Source organism: Myotis daubentonii, chromosome 4 (assembly GCF_963259705.1).
Source record: "Myotis daubentonii chromosome 4, mMyoDau2.1, whole genome shotgun sequence".
Taxonomy (NCBI): Eukaryota; Metazoa; Chordata; class Mammalia; order Chiroptera; family Vespertilionidae; genus Myotis; species Myotis daubentonii.
In genome coordinates this window covers 90,855,485-90,873,065 of record NC_081843.1, presented here as the reverse complement: position 1 = coordinate 90,873,065, position 17,581 = coordinate 90,855,485, and the positions used below count along the sequence as shown (strand labels likewise).

The following is a 17,581-nucleotide window of genomic DNA, read 5'->3' as shown; positions in this document are numbered from 1 at the left end:
TCATTGGGGACCCCCACCCTGATTGGAGACGTGGCCAGCCTGCAAACTGCCTGCGGCCCCTTGCCCATGCTGGCCCCACCCCCAGCCGGGACCCCCCACCCGGGTCTGGGGCCCCCATCAGGGTAGGCCAGCCAACCCCCATCTGTGCACCAGGCCTCTATCCTATATAATAAAAGGGTAATATGCAAATTGACCCTAAAGGCAGAATGACCAGAACAACCACTGGACCATTCACTATGAGGCGCACTGACCACCTCTTGGTTTCTTTCCCCAGCCGGCAGGCTCCGATCACTTGATGGTGAACAGGGAACTGGGGGTGGATGGATGCGGGCAGCGCCAGGCCAAGGCCCTGCACCACTGGTTGCCCCACACGCAGCGGGGGCGGGGCCAGCAAGTGGGCAGGAACACGCTCAGTCCCTTCCTCCGGCCGTCAGGCACCGATCACCCGATGACGGAAGGGGAACTGGGGGTGGGTGGCAGTGGGGGGTGGGACCAGCTGTGGGCAGCTGAGGATGATAGCCTTGATCACAGGCCAGGCCTAGGGACCATACCTGCACACGAATGTCATGCTCTGGGCCTCTAGTTAATAAATAAGGAAAATACAATAAAAGGTAGTTTAGAGTAGAATAACAATAAGAAATCTTTGAGAACATCTAATGAATAACCTACAAGATTAGAATGTCAACATGGACATGTTCTAGTTTGCTAACTCCTCTACGTCTGTTGGCAAACCCTCTTTCTCATTTCTGATCTGTATGAAACACATTTGAAAATCTCAAAAAAGAGAATTTTTTTTAAAAAGTAAAGAAATAATCCCAATGGCTAAAGTAGAAATAACCATGTAGAAAAAGAAGGCTTAAAATAGTAATCTCAAAAAAAAAAGGCATTCCTGTTAAAATGACATGAGAATCCTGACAATCATCTCTGTTATCAAAATTGTTCTTAAATTTCTTGCTAATTTAATCAAACAAAAACAAAAGGAATAGATTCAAATGATGCCCTGGACAGTGTGGATCAGTTGGTTGGGCATTATCCCATGCACCAAAAAGTTGTGGGTTTGATTCCACTGACACGGCACATGCTCAGTTTATCAGCCAATCCCTGGTAGGGGGCATGGAGGAGGCAGCCAATCGATGTTTCATTGTCACATCAATGTTTCTCTCTTTCTCTAAAAATCAATAAAAGGTATTTTAAAAATATTTATAAAAAGATATTTGCAAATGTTATGACTGCAAAGCTGGAGAACCTAAGAATAACAATAACAACAAAAAAGTTGAGAACTTATCAAGTAATTTCAGAAGCATGGCTAGATACGACAAATTAACAAACTAGTTATAAAAAACATTTAGGGACACATTGTCATTCACAATAAGCAAAATATCAATTATCTAAAAATAACCTTAACAGAAATGCATAACATTTATAGGAAGAGTGTTACATGGCCCTATTAATATAAATAAGAATATTGATGTTATGAAATGCTAATGTAGGTGGGAAGTTTTCAGGGCTAAAAATTAACAAAAACGATGAGACTTTTGACAGAAATTTTATTAATCTCCTTAATTAGTATAATTAACAGAAAGACTGAAGATGATTTCCTAAGCTGCAAGGAAATGAAGGGCAAAGCAACATGATAGAACAGGATTTCTTTCCATGTTAGTCATCCATCCAGTGTGTGCCAGGAAAGCAGAAATTCTGATCAGATCTTGAGTTAAGCCAAACTTCTGCACACGTGGACCATTCCAATCAAATAGCAGCACTTAGAAGTAATCCTCACAAGGAGCTTCTCTGGCTCTGAACACATCTTCTGCCCAGCTGCGCCTTCCAAAACACAGGGGCCCGAATCCATCGAGATTGGCTCAGCTAGTGGGGTTTTCCTGAGATCCCAAATATTTATTGCTTATAGTTTCAAGTAATTATTTGGTCTGAAAAGGAGCCAAAGTTCATTTAATGTCTGTGTAATTCTAAACCCCTAAGGGACTCCAAAAGCCCATGGAGAACAGAGTTTCTACATGAAAACTAATGAGGGAGGGAGGCCCTACTTGGTAGGTGAGCGAGGGGAAAGGTGGGGGAGCTGATGGGGTACCAGGGTCTGGAGAGATGGGGGGCAGCAGTGAGTAAACTGACAGGACACCACTTCAGGTGTGTCCTGGAGGACTCCGGAACCTAGCACTGTAAGCAGATCAGAAGTGGATCTCTTTTCCACTTCTCTTTTGGTTTTCACCTCTGCAAATGTGGCAGCAACTGAGGCAGCACTGCCCCAAGGGACAAGGGAGGGGACCTTTACCAGTTCATTAGATTTTCACAGACAGTGAACAGCTTTCTAGTTGGAGATTCCTTTTAAATATCTGGCCCAGTAGTACATTTAAAAATATATATATTTTTTATTGATTTCAGAGATTAAGAGAGAGGGAGAGGGAGAGAGAGAAAGACCAATGATGAGAATCATTGATAGGCTGCCTCTTGCACGCCCCACACTGGGGATTGAGCTCCTAACCTGGCATATACCCTCACTGGGAATCCAAACATAACCTCCTGGTTCACAGGTCTACGCTCAACCACTGAGCCATGCTGGCTGGTAGGTAGTACATCTTTTTGTTCACTGCCATTTATATTAGTGAACCTTCAAATGCATCTTAAACAAGAAATTCTGCTTCAAGATATCATTTTGCAATGTTGAGAGGTACTTTAAAAAAAGTGTCTTCAAAATTTCTAGTTCTAGCCCTGGTCAGTGTGGCTCAGTTGGTTGAGTGTGGCTCCATGCATCAAAAGATCACTGGTTTGATTCCATTGGGGCACATGCCCTGGTTGTGGGCTTGATACCAGGTCAGGGTACGTGTAGGAGGCAGCTGATCAGTTTCTCTTCCATCAATGTTTTTCTATCTCCCTCTCAAAAAAAAAAATAATAAAAGAATTTCTAGATCTATCTGGAACTTAGAAAAAACATCTCAGGCCAGGGAATAATGATGGTTTACGGCGAGTGACCCGAGACGGGAATGTGCAGAAGGTGGCGACTGCCCTGCTGCACCTGCCTACTCCCACCCTCACACCTCCACAAAGTCCTTTTGTGGGGGACAGAGTAGCTTGCTCCTTATAAATATCTCTGCATCCTGCCCTGCCAGCGCAGTCACCTGGTGGGCCAGGCTGGAACAGTGGCAGGTGCCTTTTGTCCAGGCCTCAGCTGGGCCTCAGACATCTCCTTTCTCCATTCCCAAGTTCTCTGCCTGCACAGCACCCAGCAGGGAGAGGCCGTGCATTTCCCTGAGTCCCTGACTATACTGTGGGTACCCAGTGGGATGAGAGGAAGCCAGAAGACAGATCATGCCTCTATGGGAGAAGGGACAACATTGCCTTTGATCTTGTCAGAACTGTTCTATGGGATTGTACAAGGGCTAATGGAAGGTTTTGGTCCATAAAGGTCTTCAAAGATGGTGTGTACATTCTGGTCTTGTGCACATTCAGCTGGACGTAACCAAAAGTCCAAAATCAGAGAAATGGTCAGCAGTCATTACCCAGAGCTCCAGAGTCCTACCCTGGTATGCAGTAGAATACTTCAACCTGCATTTCAGTTTGACTGGTAAGTTATTAGGTAGCTTACAAATTTACTAGGAAAACAATTCCTAGGGTAAATCTTGGAAAAGATGAAGTAGCAGGAAAATGACAAAGAAATAATTCATTTATATAATCCCTAGAGAAACATTATAAAAAAAACATCAAGTTGAAGATAATTCCACTGATAATGGACTTAAATCAAAAATGGAATTAGAGTTTTCCTGGATTTTGGATAATCTTCAAATTTCTCAAGGTACCACCTACAATAAAAAAAAGACATTAAAAAAGGAAATAATTTTGTCTCTTAAACATGTAATAAATGCTAGCAAAAGGAACAATTTTTTTATCCTCAAGGCATACAGTTTTTTTAAAAAAAATATATTTTATTGATTTTTTACAGAGAGGAAGGTAGAGGGATAGAAAGTTAGAAACATCGATGAGAGAGAAACATCGATCAGCTGCCTCCTGCACACCTCCCACTGGGGATGTGCTTGCAACCAAGGTACATGCCCTTGACCGGAATCGAACCTGAGACCTTTCAGTCCGCAGGCCGATGCTCTATCCACGGAGCCAAATCGGCTAGGGCAAGGCATACAGTTTTTAATAGTAATAAAAACTTTGGCAATTCAGATACATAGGTTGATTTTGTCTATATCATGGATAATTAGATATATGTGATTAGAAAGTATGTCACAAGAAGTGACTCATATAACCCACCCTTATATTGGCAAGAAAAACTACTGATTTGTGATAAAGATGCAGATTAGCATATGGAGGAGACATCTTTCCAGACCTAGGAAGCGTGTAGACTGGGGAAGAGAGGAACCCAGTAGGTGTATCTTAATTATTTTCTGGTGACTCTGTTAGTTTTTTCCAATCCCCAGAAGAGAACTACTACTTCATACCCAGAGTCTGTGGAATGGGCACCCAAGCTGGTAACTCTCAAACAGATCTGGGAAAATGCAACATGGGCTCATTCATCATTGAGCCCTGCACTCAGAACAAACAGGTCTTTTCCGTCCTGATATAAATTATGTCAACAAAGGCACATTCATTCATTTTGGGGTAACAGCTAGTTGGGAAGGGTGGAAATTAAGTAGACAGAGTAAAAATTTAAAATAATTTGACACGATGAAGAAATAGAAAAATGGAGTTTCCATGAGCTCAAAAGAATGCTAAACAGATTAAAACTCATGATGGAAAACAATTAGTTATTTGTTAATGTGACAGCAATATATGACAACAGTAAACAAAGTGAGTGAGTGAAGTCCTATGGAATTTAGATTTTGGTGAGGTTTAGCACTGTAACCCACAAATAGAGAATTATGGGAGACTACCATGTTTACTTTCAGATGCTGTTCTGTATACCCAAAAGGACATGTAATGAGAAAAGTCCTGAGGAGCCTAGCAGTGGACCTGTGGATCAACAGCCTGTCCCAGCTCAGTGATGTGCTGCAGACAAGAGTGCCTATGGCAGATATGGCCACAGACAACAGCAGTGCAAAGTGTGTAAAAGTGCATTATACATATATTTACTCATAAATCACTGACATTTTTTAGAGGCCTATGCAACTGTCTGAATGTGTATCCCCCAAAATTCGTACGTTAAAAAACCTAAGGTGATGGTATTTGGAGATGAAGCTTTTGGGAAGTGAGACTAGAGCCACATGATAGGATTAGTGTCCTGATAAAAGCCCCCCCCCACCCCCCCCAAAGCTCCTTGTTCCTTCTGCCATGTGAGGACACAGTCAGAAGGTACTGTCTGTAACCCAGAAGAGGGCCTTTGCTAGAGCCTGACTGTACTGGCACCCTGATCTCAGACTTTCAGCCTCTAGAATTATGAGAAAGAAATGTTTGTTATTTATAAGGCACCCTGTTTATGGCATTTTGTTATAGCAGCCTGAACAGACTAAGACAGCCTGTTTGGGACTTAAAACATGAACCATGGACTAGTTTCTAAGAGCTTCCCCATGAATCAGCAGCGTTGGGCACTGTGTTAGGAGAGGCAGGAGGTGAGCTCCTCTCCTAGAAATGTCCATTGAAGAGGGACACACTAGCCTAAAAAGAACAAGAATGGAAACAAAGGACAGCCTAAAATTAGAAAAAGCAGGCCAATACGCCCACATGCCTGCAGGATGTTAGAGGGCTGTGACAGCCCTGCTGTGAAGTGCTATGCAGCAGGCTAAATTCTACCCACTGTCACAAAGAACCTTTATCAGAGCAGAATTTTCTCACCCAACAAGAAATACGTTAAATGAACTTCATAGAAACCATTCCATAGGAATAAAATATAACTTGTTAAATGATTAGAGAAAAAAATTTCTCCATTATTTCATCACTAGGATCACAAATCCATCTCAAAAAATTATATTTAAAGATTTATGATTAAAGGTATCCTATAGCCCTAGCTGGTTTGGCTCAGTGTATAGAGCATCAGCCTGTGGATGCAAGGGTCCCGGGCTTGATTCTGGTCAAGGGCACATGCCCAGGTTGTAGGCTCAGTGCCCAGTAAGGGGTGTGCAGGATGCAGCCAATCAATGATTCCCTCTCATCATTGATGTTTCTATCTCTCTCTTCCTCTCTGAAATCAATAAAAAAATATTTTAAAAAAAGTATCCTATATAATAAAGAGGTAATATGCAAATTGACCCTCACACCCCCACAAGATGGCTGCCGGCAGTGGAGGTTAGTGAGGTATGACCAAACAACCGAACAGCAGGCTGCGTGGGGCGACCAGGCCGGCAGGGAGGTTAGTAAGGGATGACTAAATGACTGAACAAGCAGGCTGGGTTGGACGACAAGGCTGGTGGGGGGGTGGTGCAGTTGGGGGCAACCAGGCCGGCGGGGGAGGGGGGGCAGTTAGGGGCGACCAGGTTGGCAGAGGGGGGCAGTGGGGGCAACCAGGCCGGCAGGGGGGCAGTATGGGGTGACCAGGCCAGCAGTGGGGGGCAGTTAGGAGCAACCAGGCCAACAGGGAGGGGGCAGTTGGGTGCGACCTGGCCAGCAGCGGGGGGCATTTAGGGGCAACCAGGCTGGCAGGGGGGGCAGTTAGGGGCAATCAGGCCAGTAGACAGGTGAGCGATTAGAAGCCAGCAGTCCAGGATTGTGAGAGGGATGTCCGACTGCCTAAACCAGCAGTCAGACATCCCCCAAGGGGTCCCGGATTGGAGAGGGTGCAGGCTGGACTGAGGGGACCCCCCACCTCTGTGCATGAATTTCGTGCACCAGGCCTCTAGTATGCATAAATATTTTTAAAAGTGTAATAAGCAGCATGATTTCTATTATATTTTTCACTCATATTTCTATCTCTAGATCAAAAAGCTCTCACTCATGTAAACAGACCAGGGTTGGATGCCACTTTTTTTGCATTGATTTTGTGGCTATGGGGCCTGAACTAATGCACCCTTGCCTTCTGGTTGAAAGTGAAATGACCTCCAGCTGAGAACTACCCACTTCATCTAATTCAGGTTATGCTAAATCTGAGGTAATTCTTAAAAGCTATTACTGTTTTTCTGGCTCACAGTTTCATGATCCTACATTTCTCTTATGGAAGTCTTTCTCTAGCAGAGACAAGTCAGTGACAGCTGAATAAACACTTTGCAAGTGCTCACAAGTCATGCTCTTTGTATCGAGTCTGATGAATGGGGCTGTGAGACCAAGGCAGCATTCATCAACATACTGTGTGTCCTTATTTTGTAATCATTACACTATCAGTCAGTGTCTTAAAGACACACTGAATTTACACTGAATTCACTTTTTAAGTGACATTAAACTTAACAAATGGTAAGCCTGTTATTGCAACAGAGCCCCTCCTTAAAGGCTATCCTCCCTGTCTGGGGTCCAAGGTGCAGCTTTGAGACATGACAAGTCTACATCTGTACTCTATCACCTCACAGCTGCAGAAGCGTGGGCGGCCTGTGCTCTGGTCCAGTGCATAAGCATGATTGCCCAAGGCAGATGGAAGGAAGCCATGTGAAAACATGCCTCCTTAAAATTCCTTGAAATGTTGCTCTCAAACCAGAATATCTGTTAGCACTTGGCACAGCTGACCCGTCCGACCTAGCCCTTAATGATCAAGATAATCATTTATGAATTAAATACTTCCATTACAGACAGAAATTTGTTGTAACAAAATGATGCTTTGACGCAGGAATAGCCCTGTGGACTGTTTTCTTTTGGAATCAGTTTAGCTGATGGGCTAATTAGTTGGGTTCACTGGATTACTAGGAAAAAAAATAGCTTTCATTTTGTACTCAGTTTGTAAATCCAACATTTGTAAACATACACTAAACTGAATTGATTCATTGTTCAGCAATTAAATTTGGTTTGCACCAACATTAATTTAAACATCAAACAAATGGCAAAGAGCCCTTTCAATTCATGAATCTTTGTGCAAAGGATACCTCAGAAAATGAAATTATGTATTTTCTATTTCTTTATTATGTTACATATTCCAATGCTAAGAGGGATTCTCCTATTTCATTTTCATTTGAGGAGTAAGCCTGACAACTGGCCTGGCATGCTCTTGTTCAATCCTCCCCTGATCCAGTTTCTTAAAATATCAGCATAATCTTATTTGTTTTTATTATTAGAAACCAGCCAATATTCGCTTCTTAAATCCTAACATAACAAATATCTGGGAGTAGCATCTTCCCCCAGAGGTGATGGTAGTTAGAAAGGTAGAGGAGGTGGAGAGGGACGGGGGAGAGCACAGATTCCCTGTACACAGGACCTCAAGTTGGGCTGAGATTAGCTGGCTGTTGTCATTATTGATGCATGAATTCTAGCTATTTTATTCATTTTCTAGGACTTGGTAATGTATATTTAGTCTAAAGTACTGACATATTATTTCAGTCAAGCCTGTTTAGAGTATGAATCCTTCTGGTTCTAAAGGAAGCATTTGAACATGATGCGGGGAAGGGTGGGGAGGAGTGCATGGAGTCCATAGTCCATCAGGAACCTAGGTGTGAATGGGCTCTGTGGGGGAGGATGCTGTGCCCTGCCTCCAGCTGCAGGCCTTCTGTGCTCTCATTACTGCACAGTCAGCATTCCTCCTTTTAATCAGCGGGTTCCAGGTCAGATCCCAAATGCCCTGCTTGACATTTAACTTGACCATCAAGTCCAGAGTCCAGCAGTGTAAATTCAGAGCCTCAGAACAGGTGGACAAAATGATAATGCTGATGTGTATCCACTGGTTTCTTATAGCTGGATTGGTCTTCAGATATTTGCATGGTTTTGTGCTTTTTAGACACAGCATGGTATAAACTGGGATTTGGCAATTCAAATTAATATTAACATTTCAAAAGTCTAACCTAAAAGCTGGTATAGTAAGGTCAGAGAACAAATTAAACATGTTAATGTTTTAAACTTACTGATGATGCTGTTGTGCTCTCGTGAATAAAACACAAAATGTAAACAGAGCGAAAGCCCCGCCTTGAACAGACCAGGTGGCCAGGCCATAGCCACACCACTCAACCACTTCTCCAAAGTAGTTGGCTGCACTTACGTATTCAAATAAGCCTCCTAGAAGAAAGCACAGACCCAGTGGTGCATTGACTACAAAGTGATGCCTCAGGAAATACTGACTTAAGAGATAACAGTAAATAACTACTTTGGAGAACATAAATTCAACTATGGGAAAATATATCTTATACTGAATTTTAATCAATGAAACACTTCCAACATTACTAGTTTTACTATTTCATATCATAAATTCTGGTAGTAACTATCTACCTGTATCAATACCCGTCGTTTTAGCTGAGAAAAAAATGCTACAGTTTTCATATACTTTAATATATATCACTTCATTAATTAATGGATCAAACTGACAAAAGCTGAGCAAGGACAGAGAATACAGAACAATTAATGAACCAGCTTAATAAAATGGATCTGTATAGAACTCTAGACTAAAAATTGAAGAAAATATTAATTTTCAAGGACAGATTCATTCATTCATTCATTTATTCATTCATTCATTCATTCACTCACTCAGTCACTGGTTTACTCACTCATCAAAACTTTACCGATTCATCAAGTCTACATTATGGCCAGACCCTGGTCTAGACACTTAAAGTGAACTGTGGATAAGATCCCCACCCCCCACATCTGGAACGTTAAACTTCAGTGTACTAAACAAGGAAAGCACAGTTTGGCAGAGGGTGTGGAGTTCTGTGGGGGGCAGAGCAGGGCAAGAGGGCTCAGAAGTTGAGTTGGGGGAAGAGGGAGGTCATGGTAACAGACAGTGGCTGGGAACAGGCCTCCCTGGGTAGGTGAATTTTGATCCCAGACTTCCTGGGAGGGTTGGGCTGCAGTTATTAGGGTGGAAGCCCTCTGGGCAGGAGAAGCAAAGGCTCTGGGGCCAGAGCTGCACACACTGCAGGGCCCCAGTTGAAGTAATTTGAAATGTAGGATTTTTTTGTCATTTGTTCCTTACGTTGCTATTCTCCTTGTATAGTTTCCAGGTATGTAAGTGTGCTTTCCAGGTCCAATGAAGTTTGACTCTTACCTACTTGATTCCTGTTCTAGAAGCTCTATTGATTTCTAACTTATATTTGCTAGTCCTTTTTATAGTGCCTGTGTGTATGTATGTGTGTGTGTGTGTATATATATATCCTATCTAATAAAAGAGAAAAATGGTAATTGGTGTACGACGATACCCTTTTCATTGGCTAATCAGGGCTATATGCAAATTAACTGCCAACTAAGATTGGCAGTTAACTGCCAACAAGATGGCGGTTAATTTGCATATGTAGGCACAATGCAGGGAGGCGAAAGGGAAAGCAGGAAGAAGCCCCCTGCCACTGACAGTGATTGGAAACCCAGGGGGGAGCTAAGAGCTGGGGGGCAGGGCAAAGGCGGCCCCGGGGCCGCCTTTGCCCTGCCCCCCAGCCATGATCAGAGAATCAGGTGCCTTTGCTGCCCTGGCCAGTGATAGCAGGAAGTAGGGGTGGAGCCAGCGATGGGAGCTGGGCACGGTCGAAGCTGGCAGTCCCGGGAGCTAGGGGTCCCTTGCCTGGGCCTAAAGCGAAGCCCACAATCGCGGGGCCGCTGCAGCTGCGGGTCCCCGCTGCCCGAGCCGGATGCCTAGGCCAGAGGTGTTCGGCCTGGGCAGGGGTGGAGCCTGCAACCACGGGGAGCTGGGGGTCCCCTGCCCAGGTCTGACACCTCTGCCGGAGGCCTCAGGCCTGGTCAAGGGGCCGATCCGGTGATTGGTGATCAGAGGGTGATGAGGGTCAACTCCTCTGGCCGAGGCATCAGGCCTGGGCCGGGGGCTGAGCCGGGGATTGGGGGGATATGATGGTCCCCTTGCCCATGCCTGAAGCCTGGGTCAGAGGTGTCAGGCTTGGGCGGGGGGGTGGAGCAAGCGATCAGAGGGAGATGGGGATCCCCTGCCCAGGCATGATTCCTGGGCCAGAGGCCTCAGGCCTGGGCGGGGGCCAGAGCCAGTGATCAGGGGGAGATGGGGGTCCCCTGTCCAAGCCTGACACCTCTGTCAGAGGCGTCAGACCTGGGCAAGGGGCCGATCCTGCGATTGGAGGGTGATGGGGGTCAACGCCTGAGGGCTCCCAGTATGTGAGAGGGTGCAGGCTGGGCTGAGGGACACTCCCCCCCCCCCACCCAGTGCACGAATTTCGTGCACCGGGCCCCTAGTGTGTGTGTGTGTGTGTGTGTATATATATATATATATATATTTGTCATTAACTTAAATCCTTTTTTATTTTTTTAAACATTTAAGTATTCACTGTATAATCTGTTTCTATTAATTCTAAGATCTGAGGTGACTCACGTTTAATTGTGCTGTCACTCTGGGCGCCAGATTTCTTCATTGGCTCTGTAACCTTGGAGTATGGTCTGTGGTCTGTGGGGCTCTCTGAGGCCTGAGCTGACAGCAGGTCCCTTCTGTGTGCCCTGGCCCATGTATGAGGGCACCACCCACCAGGATGACATGGCTTGAGGTTTCTCAGACCCTCCAGGTGGCGCTTATGTGGGCTGCAAAGCAGCATGAGGGGAGCAATGGCCACAGATTCTGATGGGTGTACTTTGGACACTAGGACTCAGGTTTTGGCCTCTGATGATGACTTCCTTCCCTGACACCACATTCATACATTTAAAATGACTTTTTAAAAATTTCATCCAGTGAAAGCAAAGCATGGAGAAAAGAAGTACAAAGCCAATTTGAGGAGAATATGGACTAAGGTAATTTGATATACAGTGGGGCCTTGACTTATGAGTGTCCCGACTAACGAGTTTTTTGAGATACGAGCCGTCTCTCAGCCGATTTTTTGCTTTGAGTTGCTAAAATTTGGGTTACGAGCCAGCTTCAGATACCCCACCACTAGTTGGCGCAGTGAACGTCACAGTGAATGCCACAACATCAGCCCAGCATCATGTGTCTCACTCGTTCACTTTTTGATTTGACATATGAGTAATTTGAGTTACGAGCTCCGTCACAGAACGAATTAAACTCTAAGTCAAGGCCCCACTGTATTTAAATTGTACCAGGAAGTAGTGGAAAATAAGATGAAAAAGGGTAGATAGGTTTTTATTGGTGTTGAGCATCTAGTGGTTTGGTTGACTTTTTCTTATTAATTTAATTAACCCTTTATATGTTATGAGCAATAATAATAGCTCTCAGTTAAACCAAGAAAGTAGATTTTATTATCTCCATTTCATAGGTGAAGAAACTTGAGCTCTCCCCACCTCCCACTGCAAATTTCACCCAACATTTTTAATTGTTTTCAAAGGGAGGGTCAGTCAAGGTTATCTATTATGTAATATTTTTTTAAATGAAGTTTTAGACACCCTTTGTAAACCATAAATTCTTTCTCATATTCTCTCTTTCCAAACAGAGATAACTAGAGTTTTTTTTTGGTTAATAACCATTCAGTTGGCCAGAATTTATCATTTTAATAAAACAATATTCATAGTGACTGCTATGAATAATAGTGATTCACATTAAAAACTACAGCTAATACATATTACACATTAGTTACTAGATCTGACAATATTAGAATAGCAAGGCATCATAGAATAGCAATGCAATTTTAGAATGAATTCTCCACTTTCACTACATACCCCTTGGAATTTTGTATCCAGTCTCCCCTGGCTGCCTGAGATTCCTCAGGATGTGATCAGAGTGAATGTTTATCAGCATGCCTACCAGCCACAAGACAAAACCTGAAGGAAAAAACACACGAAAGTATTACAGTTCATAAACTATAAAATTTATAAACCAAGGCCTGAAAGGAGTGTATCACTATACTTCTTTAATATTATCATCCTATCTAATAAAAGACAAAAGGGGTAATTAACCATAACTCCGCTACGTTTCCCATTGGCTAATCAGCAAGATATGCAAATTAACTGCCAACAAAGATGGCGGTCGGTAGCTACGCAGCTGAAGTGAGCAGGAGGCTTGCTTGCTCCAGTGATGGAGGAAGTCAAGGTTCCCTGCCTGCTGCGACCTGCTCTAAGCTCCGAAAGCAACATCTCCAAAAGCAACAAAATTTCAATTATAGAAACTAAACCCCAGATACCTGCTCTCAGCCAGTGATGGCAACAGAGTTTCAATTATAGAAGGTAAATAAATCCCAGAATAAAGAAAAAGAAAAAAAGGAGAGGCTTGGAGCTTCAGTTGCAGGCCAGCCTGAAAACTGAAGGGCCCTTAGCCCTTCACCCAGACTGGCCAGGCACCCCAGTGGGGACCCCCACTCTGAAGGGGGTGTGACAAGCTGCAAACAGCCATCAGCCCCTCACCCAGGCTGGCCAGGCACCCAAGCGGGACCCCCACCCTGATCCGGGACAACTTTCAGGGCAAACCAGCAGACCCCCATCCATACACCAGGTCTCTATCCTATATAGTAAAAGGGTAATATGCAAACTGACCCTAAGAGCAGAAAGACTGGGAATGACTGGTCACTATGACACACACTGACCACCAGGGGGCAGATGCTCAATGCAGGAGCTGCTCTCTGGTGGTCAGTGCACTCCCACATGGGGGAGCTCTGCTCAGCCACAAGCCAGGCTGATGGCTGCTAGTACAGTGGTGGTGGTGGGAGCCTCTCCTGCCTCCTCAGCAGCGCTAAGGATGTCCGACTGCAGTTTAGGCCTGCTCCCCGCTGGCAAGTGGACATCCCTCGAGGGCTGCCGGGCTGCCAGAGGGATGTCTGATTGCCATCTTAGGCCCAATCCCCCCGGGGAGCGGGCCTAAGCCAGCAAGTGGTCATCCCCTGAGGGATCCCAGACTGCGAGAGGGCACAGGCTGGGCCAGCCATGGGCAAACTACGGCCCGTGGGCTGGATCCGGCCCGTTTGAAATGAATAAAACTAAAAAAAAAAAGACCGTACCCTTTTATGTAATGATGTTTACTTTGAATTTATATTAGTTCACACAAACACTCCATCCATGCTTTTGTTCCGGCCCTCCAGTCCAGTTTAAGAACCCATTGTGGCCCTCGAGTCAAAAAGTTTGCCCACCCCTGGGCTGGGCTGAGGAACCCCCCCCCCCCACCGAGTGCACAGATTTTTGTGCACCGGGCCTCTAGTTATTAGTATAACATATCAGCCATAATTGATAGTAAAAATCATAATATTGTCCTTTATTTAGAAAGATAATTACTGTTCTCAGGTATGCTCAATAGGGCTGTTTTTCTAATAAGATTAATTATCTGATCTAGTCAAAATACTTTGTCATGATGGCCACAATCCATGTTTTTAGAATGACTGGCAGGATTAGAAGTATTACTGATGGTTATAACAGCTGTGTGAGGCATGGCTTCCCCCTCCATTTGGCAGAGGAGAAGACTGATATCTCAGGGTGTGCCTCATCATGATGCACACGGGTCCCCGGAGGGGTGCTGGTTTCCAGGAGCTAATCTCTGGTCCTTCTCTTTTCCTTCTTTATAACCTCATTTGAACATTTTCATACATATACATGGCTTCCAACACTGCTGATTTCCTGCTCACTTTATCAGTCAGTATTCCTAGGTCTGCTCACCTGCCTCAGCTCCCAACAAAATCTTCCACTGCCACTGCATGCACGTGGACACTCCATAGCTTCCAGAATGCTTTCCCTCCCATTCTTAAAAGTCTTCAGAGAGCTATCCTCACTTTTACAGGAGACTTATTAGCATCACATCAATTAATGCCAACAAGAAAATGCAAAATGCCAAAGTAGTGTTTTATGAAAGAAATAACTTGATTTGATTAAAAAAAAAGAGTTAACTTGATTGTTCTGAGATACTTCAAAAATGTGAAAGGCAGATGTGGCTTTTATGGTGTCATTTCATTCAGTATGAAAAAAATATGTATGCTTGAAGTAACATTATGAATTACTCATCAGTCATCCTGATGGTATTAGTTTTTTGCAATTAGAACAGGGACTTTAAAGCACTCTGGTCTGTGGTAAGGGTCTCAAATTGTCCTGATTTCGCCACTGTAGGCTGCTTTCTTCCAAGCATGTTAAACTTGTGGCCCACCAACTACAAGTTTGACATGCTTGTAACAGTTCCTACCAGATTTTGTAATATAAGTCACTTATGGAATCCGTGAATTTATAGCTGATTCACATTTTTTTTTTTTCATTTCAGTATGTCACTGCTAGGTGATGTGGTCCCCAATTTGAGGTCCCAGAAAGTATCATGTTCTCAAAATTCCATCCTTACTTTATTCTTCTTCTAAGAGACAAGCTCCCTTTATTGTCTAGGTTAGGGTTCATCTAAGCTAAATATTTAATTCCATTTCTGGGGATCTTAAAAATTTTTGTATAAATTCTTTTAGATCAACAACTTTTACTGTTCTGGAAAATCTTCCGTTAGAATATTATCATTATTATTTGCTTATCTTTTCATGGTAAGTATCGTAAATGTAATCAATTAATTATTCATGTAATTTCTTGTTAGTCTGTTATAAAACCGACCTCTGTGAAATAAATATAATGCAAAAAGAGTAACTTAGTTTGTTTTCCTATTGTTTTTTTTTCTTTTCATTTTCGATTCCTTCTCTTCAATTGTAAAGAAGCCAAGAGATCTGTGTACAATTTATTGGTGTCTTAAATTTTACAATGGCTTCCAAGGCATCTGCAGGTGATGTGGTCTGTCTGCATAGCTCCTTTAAATGACATCCACAGACCAAAATGATTCTTTTGTTTTGTTATTATTCATTGAAATTATTCAAATACTTCATCTAAGGAATGATTCCTGTGAGAATCACAAATAAGCATTAAAATCCTTATCTTTTAGATTAAAAACAAAAACCCTTTCCTCTTGCCCCTCCCTTGCTACTTTTGGGAAACCAGTGTGGTGAGCAGGTTTAATCCCCTGCTGTGCTACTTACTCAATTTAGATGGTGGGCCATCTGCTTATCCCACCGATTATCCCTTTCTTCTGTGAAAGGACCCAATTTCTACTCTTCTATAGTGTACAAACCATATTGTAATTTAGTGTTTTCTGGAGGCACGGATTTGTGGAGTTAGAAAAGGATCCTGAAACACTTTTTCATCCATTCTTCCTTTGAAAGATAAAGAGGCAACTCCCTCCTATTAAGAATTCAGGTATGACTAGGGCACTGCCCTGGGAATAAAATTTTAATTCACAGAAAAACCATGACTGAAAAATGTAAAAGTACTTTGTCAACAATAAAGTACATCAAATGTTAGTTTTCTCTATCATTACAAATTTATATAGGGAAAAAGCCAAATGACAGGAAAGGTAACTTTATGGAGCTTTAGGATAAAGGACTGTGGGGAAGCTTGAAAATTTGAGGTTTAATTTCATATCTCTTAGGAGGGGCTATAGGGGCAAGTTACATCTGAATGTGTTAGAAGTAACTGTAGGAGGTGCTCGGCTGTCTTAGATAAGATGGACAATTAGTGCCTAAGTTTCCTCAGTGTTCTGGCTGCTCAAGCTGCTGAACCTTATTGCTATATTTAGTTTTGCCTTAAAGAACAGATATTTGTGCCCTGGCCGGTATGGCTCAGGAGGCTGGAATGTTGTCTGATTTGTGCACCAAACAGTGTCGGGTTCAATTCTGGGTCAGGGCACATACCCAGGTTGTGGGTTTGATTCATGGGAGGCAGCCAATCTCTCACATCAATGTTTCTATCTCTCTTTCCTTTCCTTGATCAAAAAAGCACAGGTATTTGCACTTTCAGTGTCTGAGTGGGCACAGGTGCTGTACACCTGCATCATCTTCTGGCTTCTGGGACACTAGGATAGCCTGATTCTGCTCCCAGCACCCCACCGCCGGGCAGCTAGGTCATGAACCATTTCAGACTTTTTGCTCTCTCAAGAAGTGTGGGCTTTCTCACTGCAAACAACTGGAACATGAACACTGAAGTGATGACTGACATGGTGGAGTGCATCACTAAGGTCACTCACCTGTTAGGAATCGGGGGTCAGTGACCCAGTCAACAGCATACACTGCATATTCGCTTAAGTATCTGCTTTGTAAGTAGCCATTAAAGGTACAGAATATGAATGCAATTACACATGAGTACAATGGTGTAGGCTTCCCTCCTCGGATCAGAAATGGGAAAATCAAGGACCTGAGAAAACAAGAAACAGAAACAAGTTAAAAAGAACAATATAGTATTTCTACAATTCTATTTTAAGTGTCTTGGGGTTTCAATCTCACTTCCTTGTACAAAAATTATTCTCATAACACATACTGATTTACTCTATCTGTTAAAGGCACAACCTATAGATAAAAAATTAACCGTCTTTCAATAATGTACACCACAGTGCACAAACTCAGGATTCTCATTATAGAGAAAGTGAAACCAATACAGAGTTACAGAAAACCAAGGGTTTCAAGAGGCTCTCAAAACCTCCACTATCTGAAAACCCATAGCTCTTTCTAGTCTGAGCATTTTATCACCCATCACCATCACCATCACAAATGGCTCGCTGTCATTTACTAAGCACCATCAGCTATAAGGCCTCCCAGCTACCTGCATAGCAGAGACTTTATACACATTCCACAGAAGATGAGATCAAGTCTTGGAGTGATTAAATAATCTGTTCCAGATCACA

General features: G+C 43.3%; 1 protein-coding gene across 1 annotated transcript in view; it reads right to left on the bottom strand.

Annotated features, from left to right (window-relative positions):
* Positions 1–1,530: 1,530 nt before the first annotated feature.
* Positions 1,531–17,581, bottom strand: part of SRD5A1 (steroid 5 alpha-reductase 1) — a 25,469-nt gene continuing 9,418 nt past the window's right edge. The window contains exons 3-6 of the mRNA XM_059695092.1: positions 16,928–17,094; positions 12,628–12,729; positions 8,925–9,075; positions 1,531–3,812 (exon numbers count right to left, since the gene is read on the bottom strand). Of these exons, the coding sequence (XP_059551075.1) occupies positions 3,746–3,812; positions 8,925–9,075; positions 12,628–12,729; positions 16,928–17,094 (487 nt within the window). The 3' untranslated portion in view covers positions 1,531–3,745. The remainder of the gene's footprint in view (positions 3,813–8,924; positions 9,076–12,627; positions 12,730–16,927; positions 17,095–17,581) is intronic.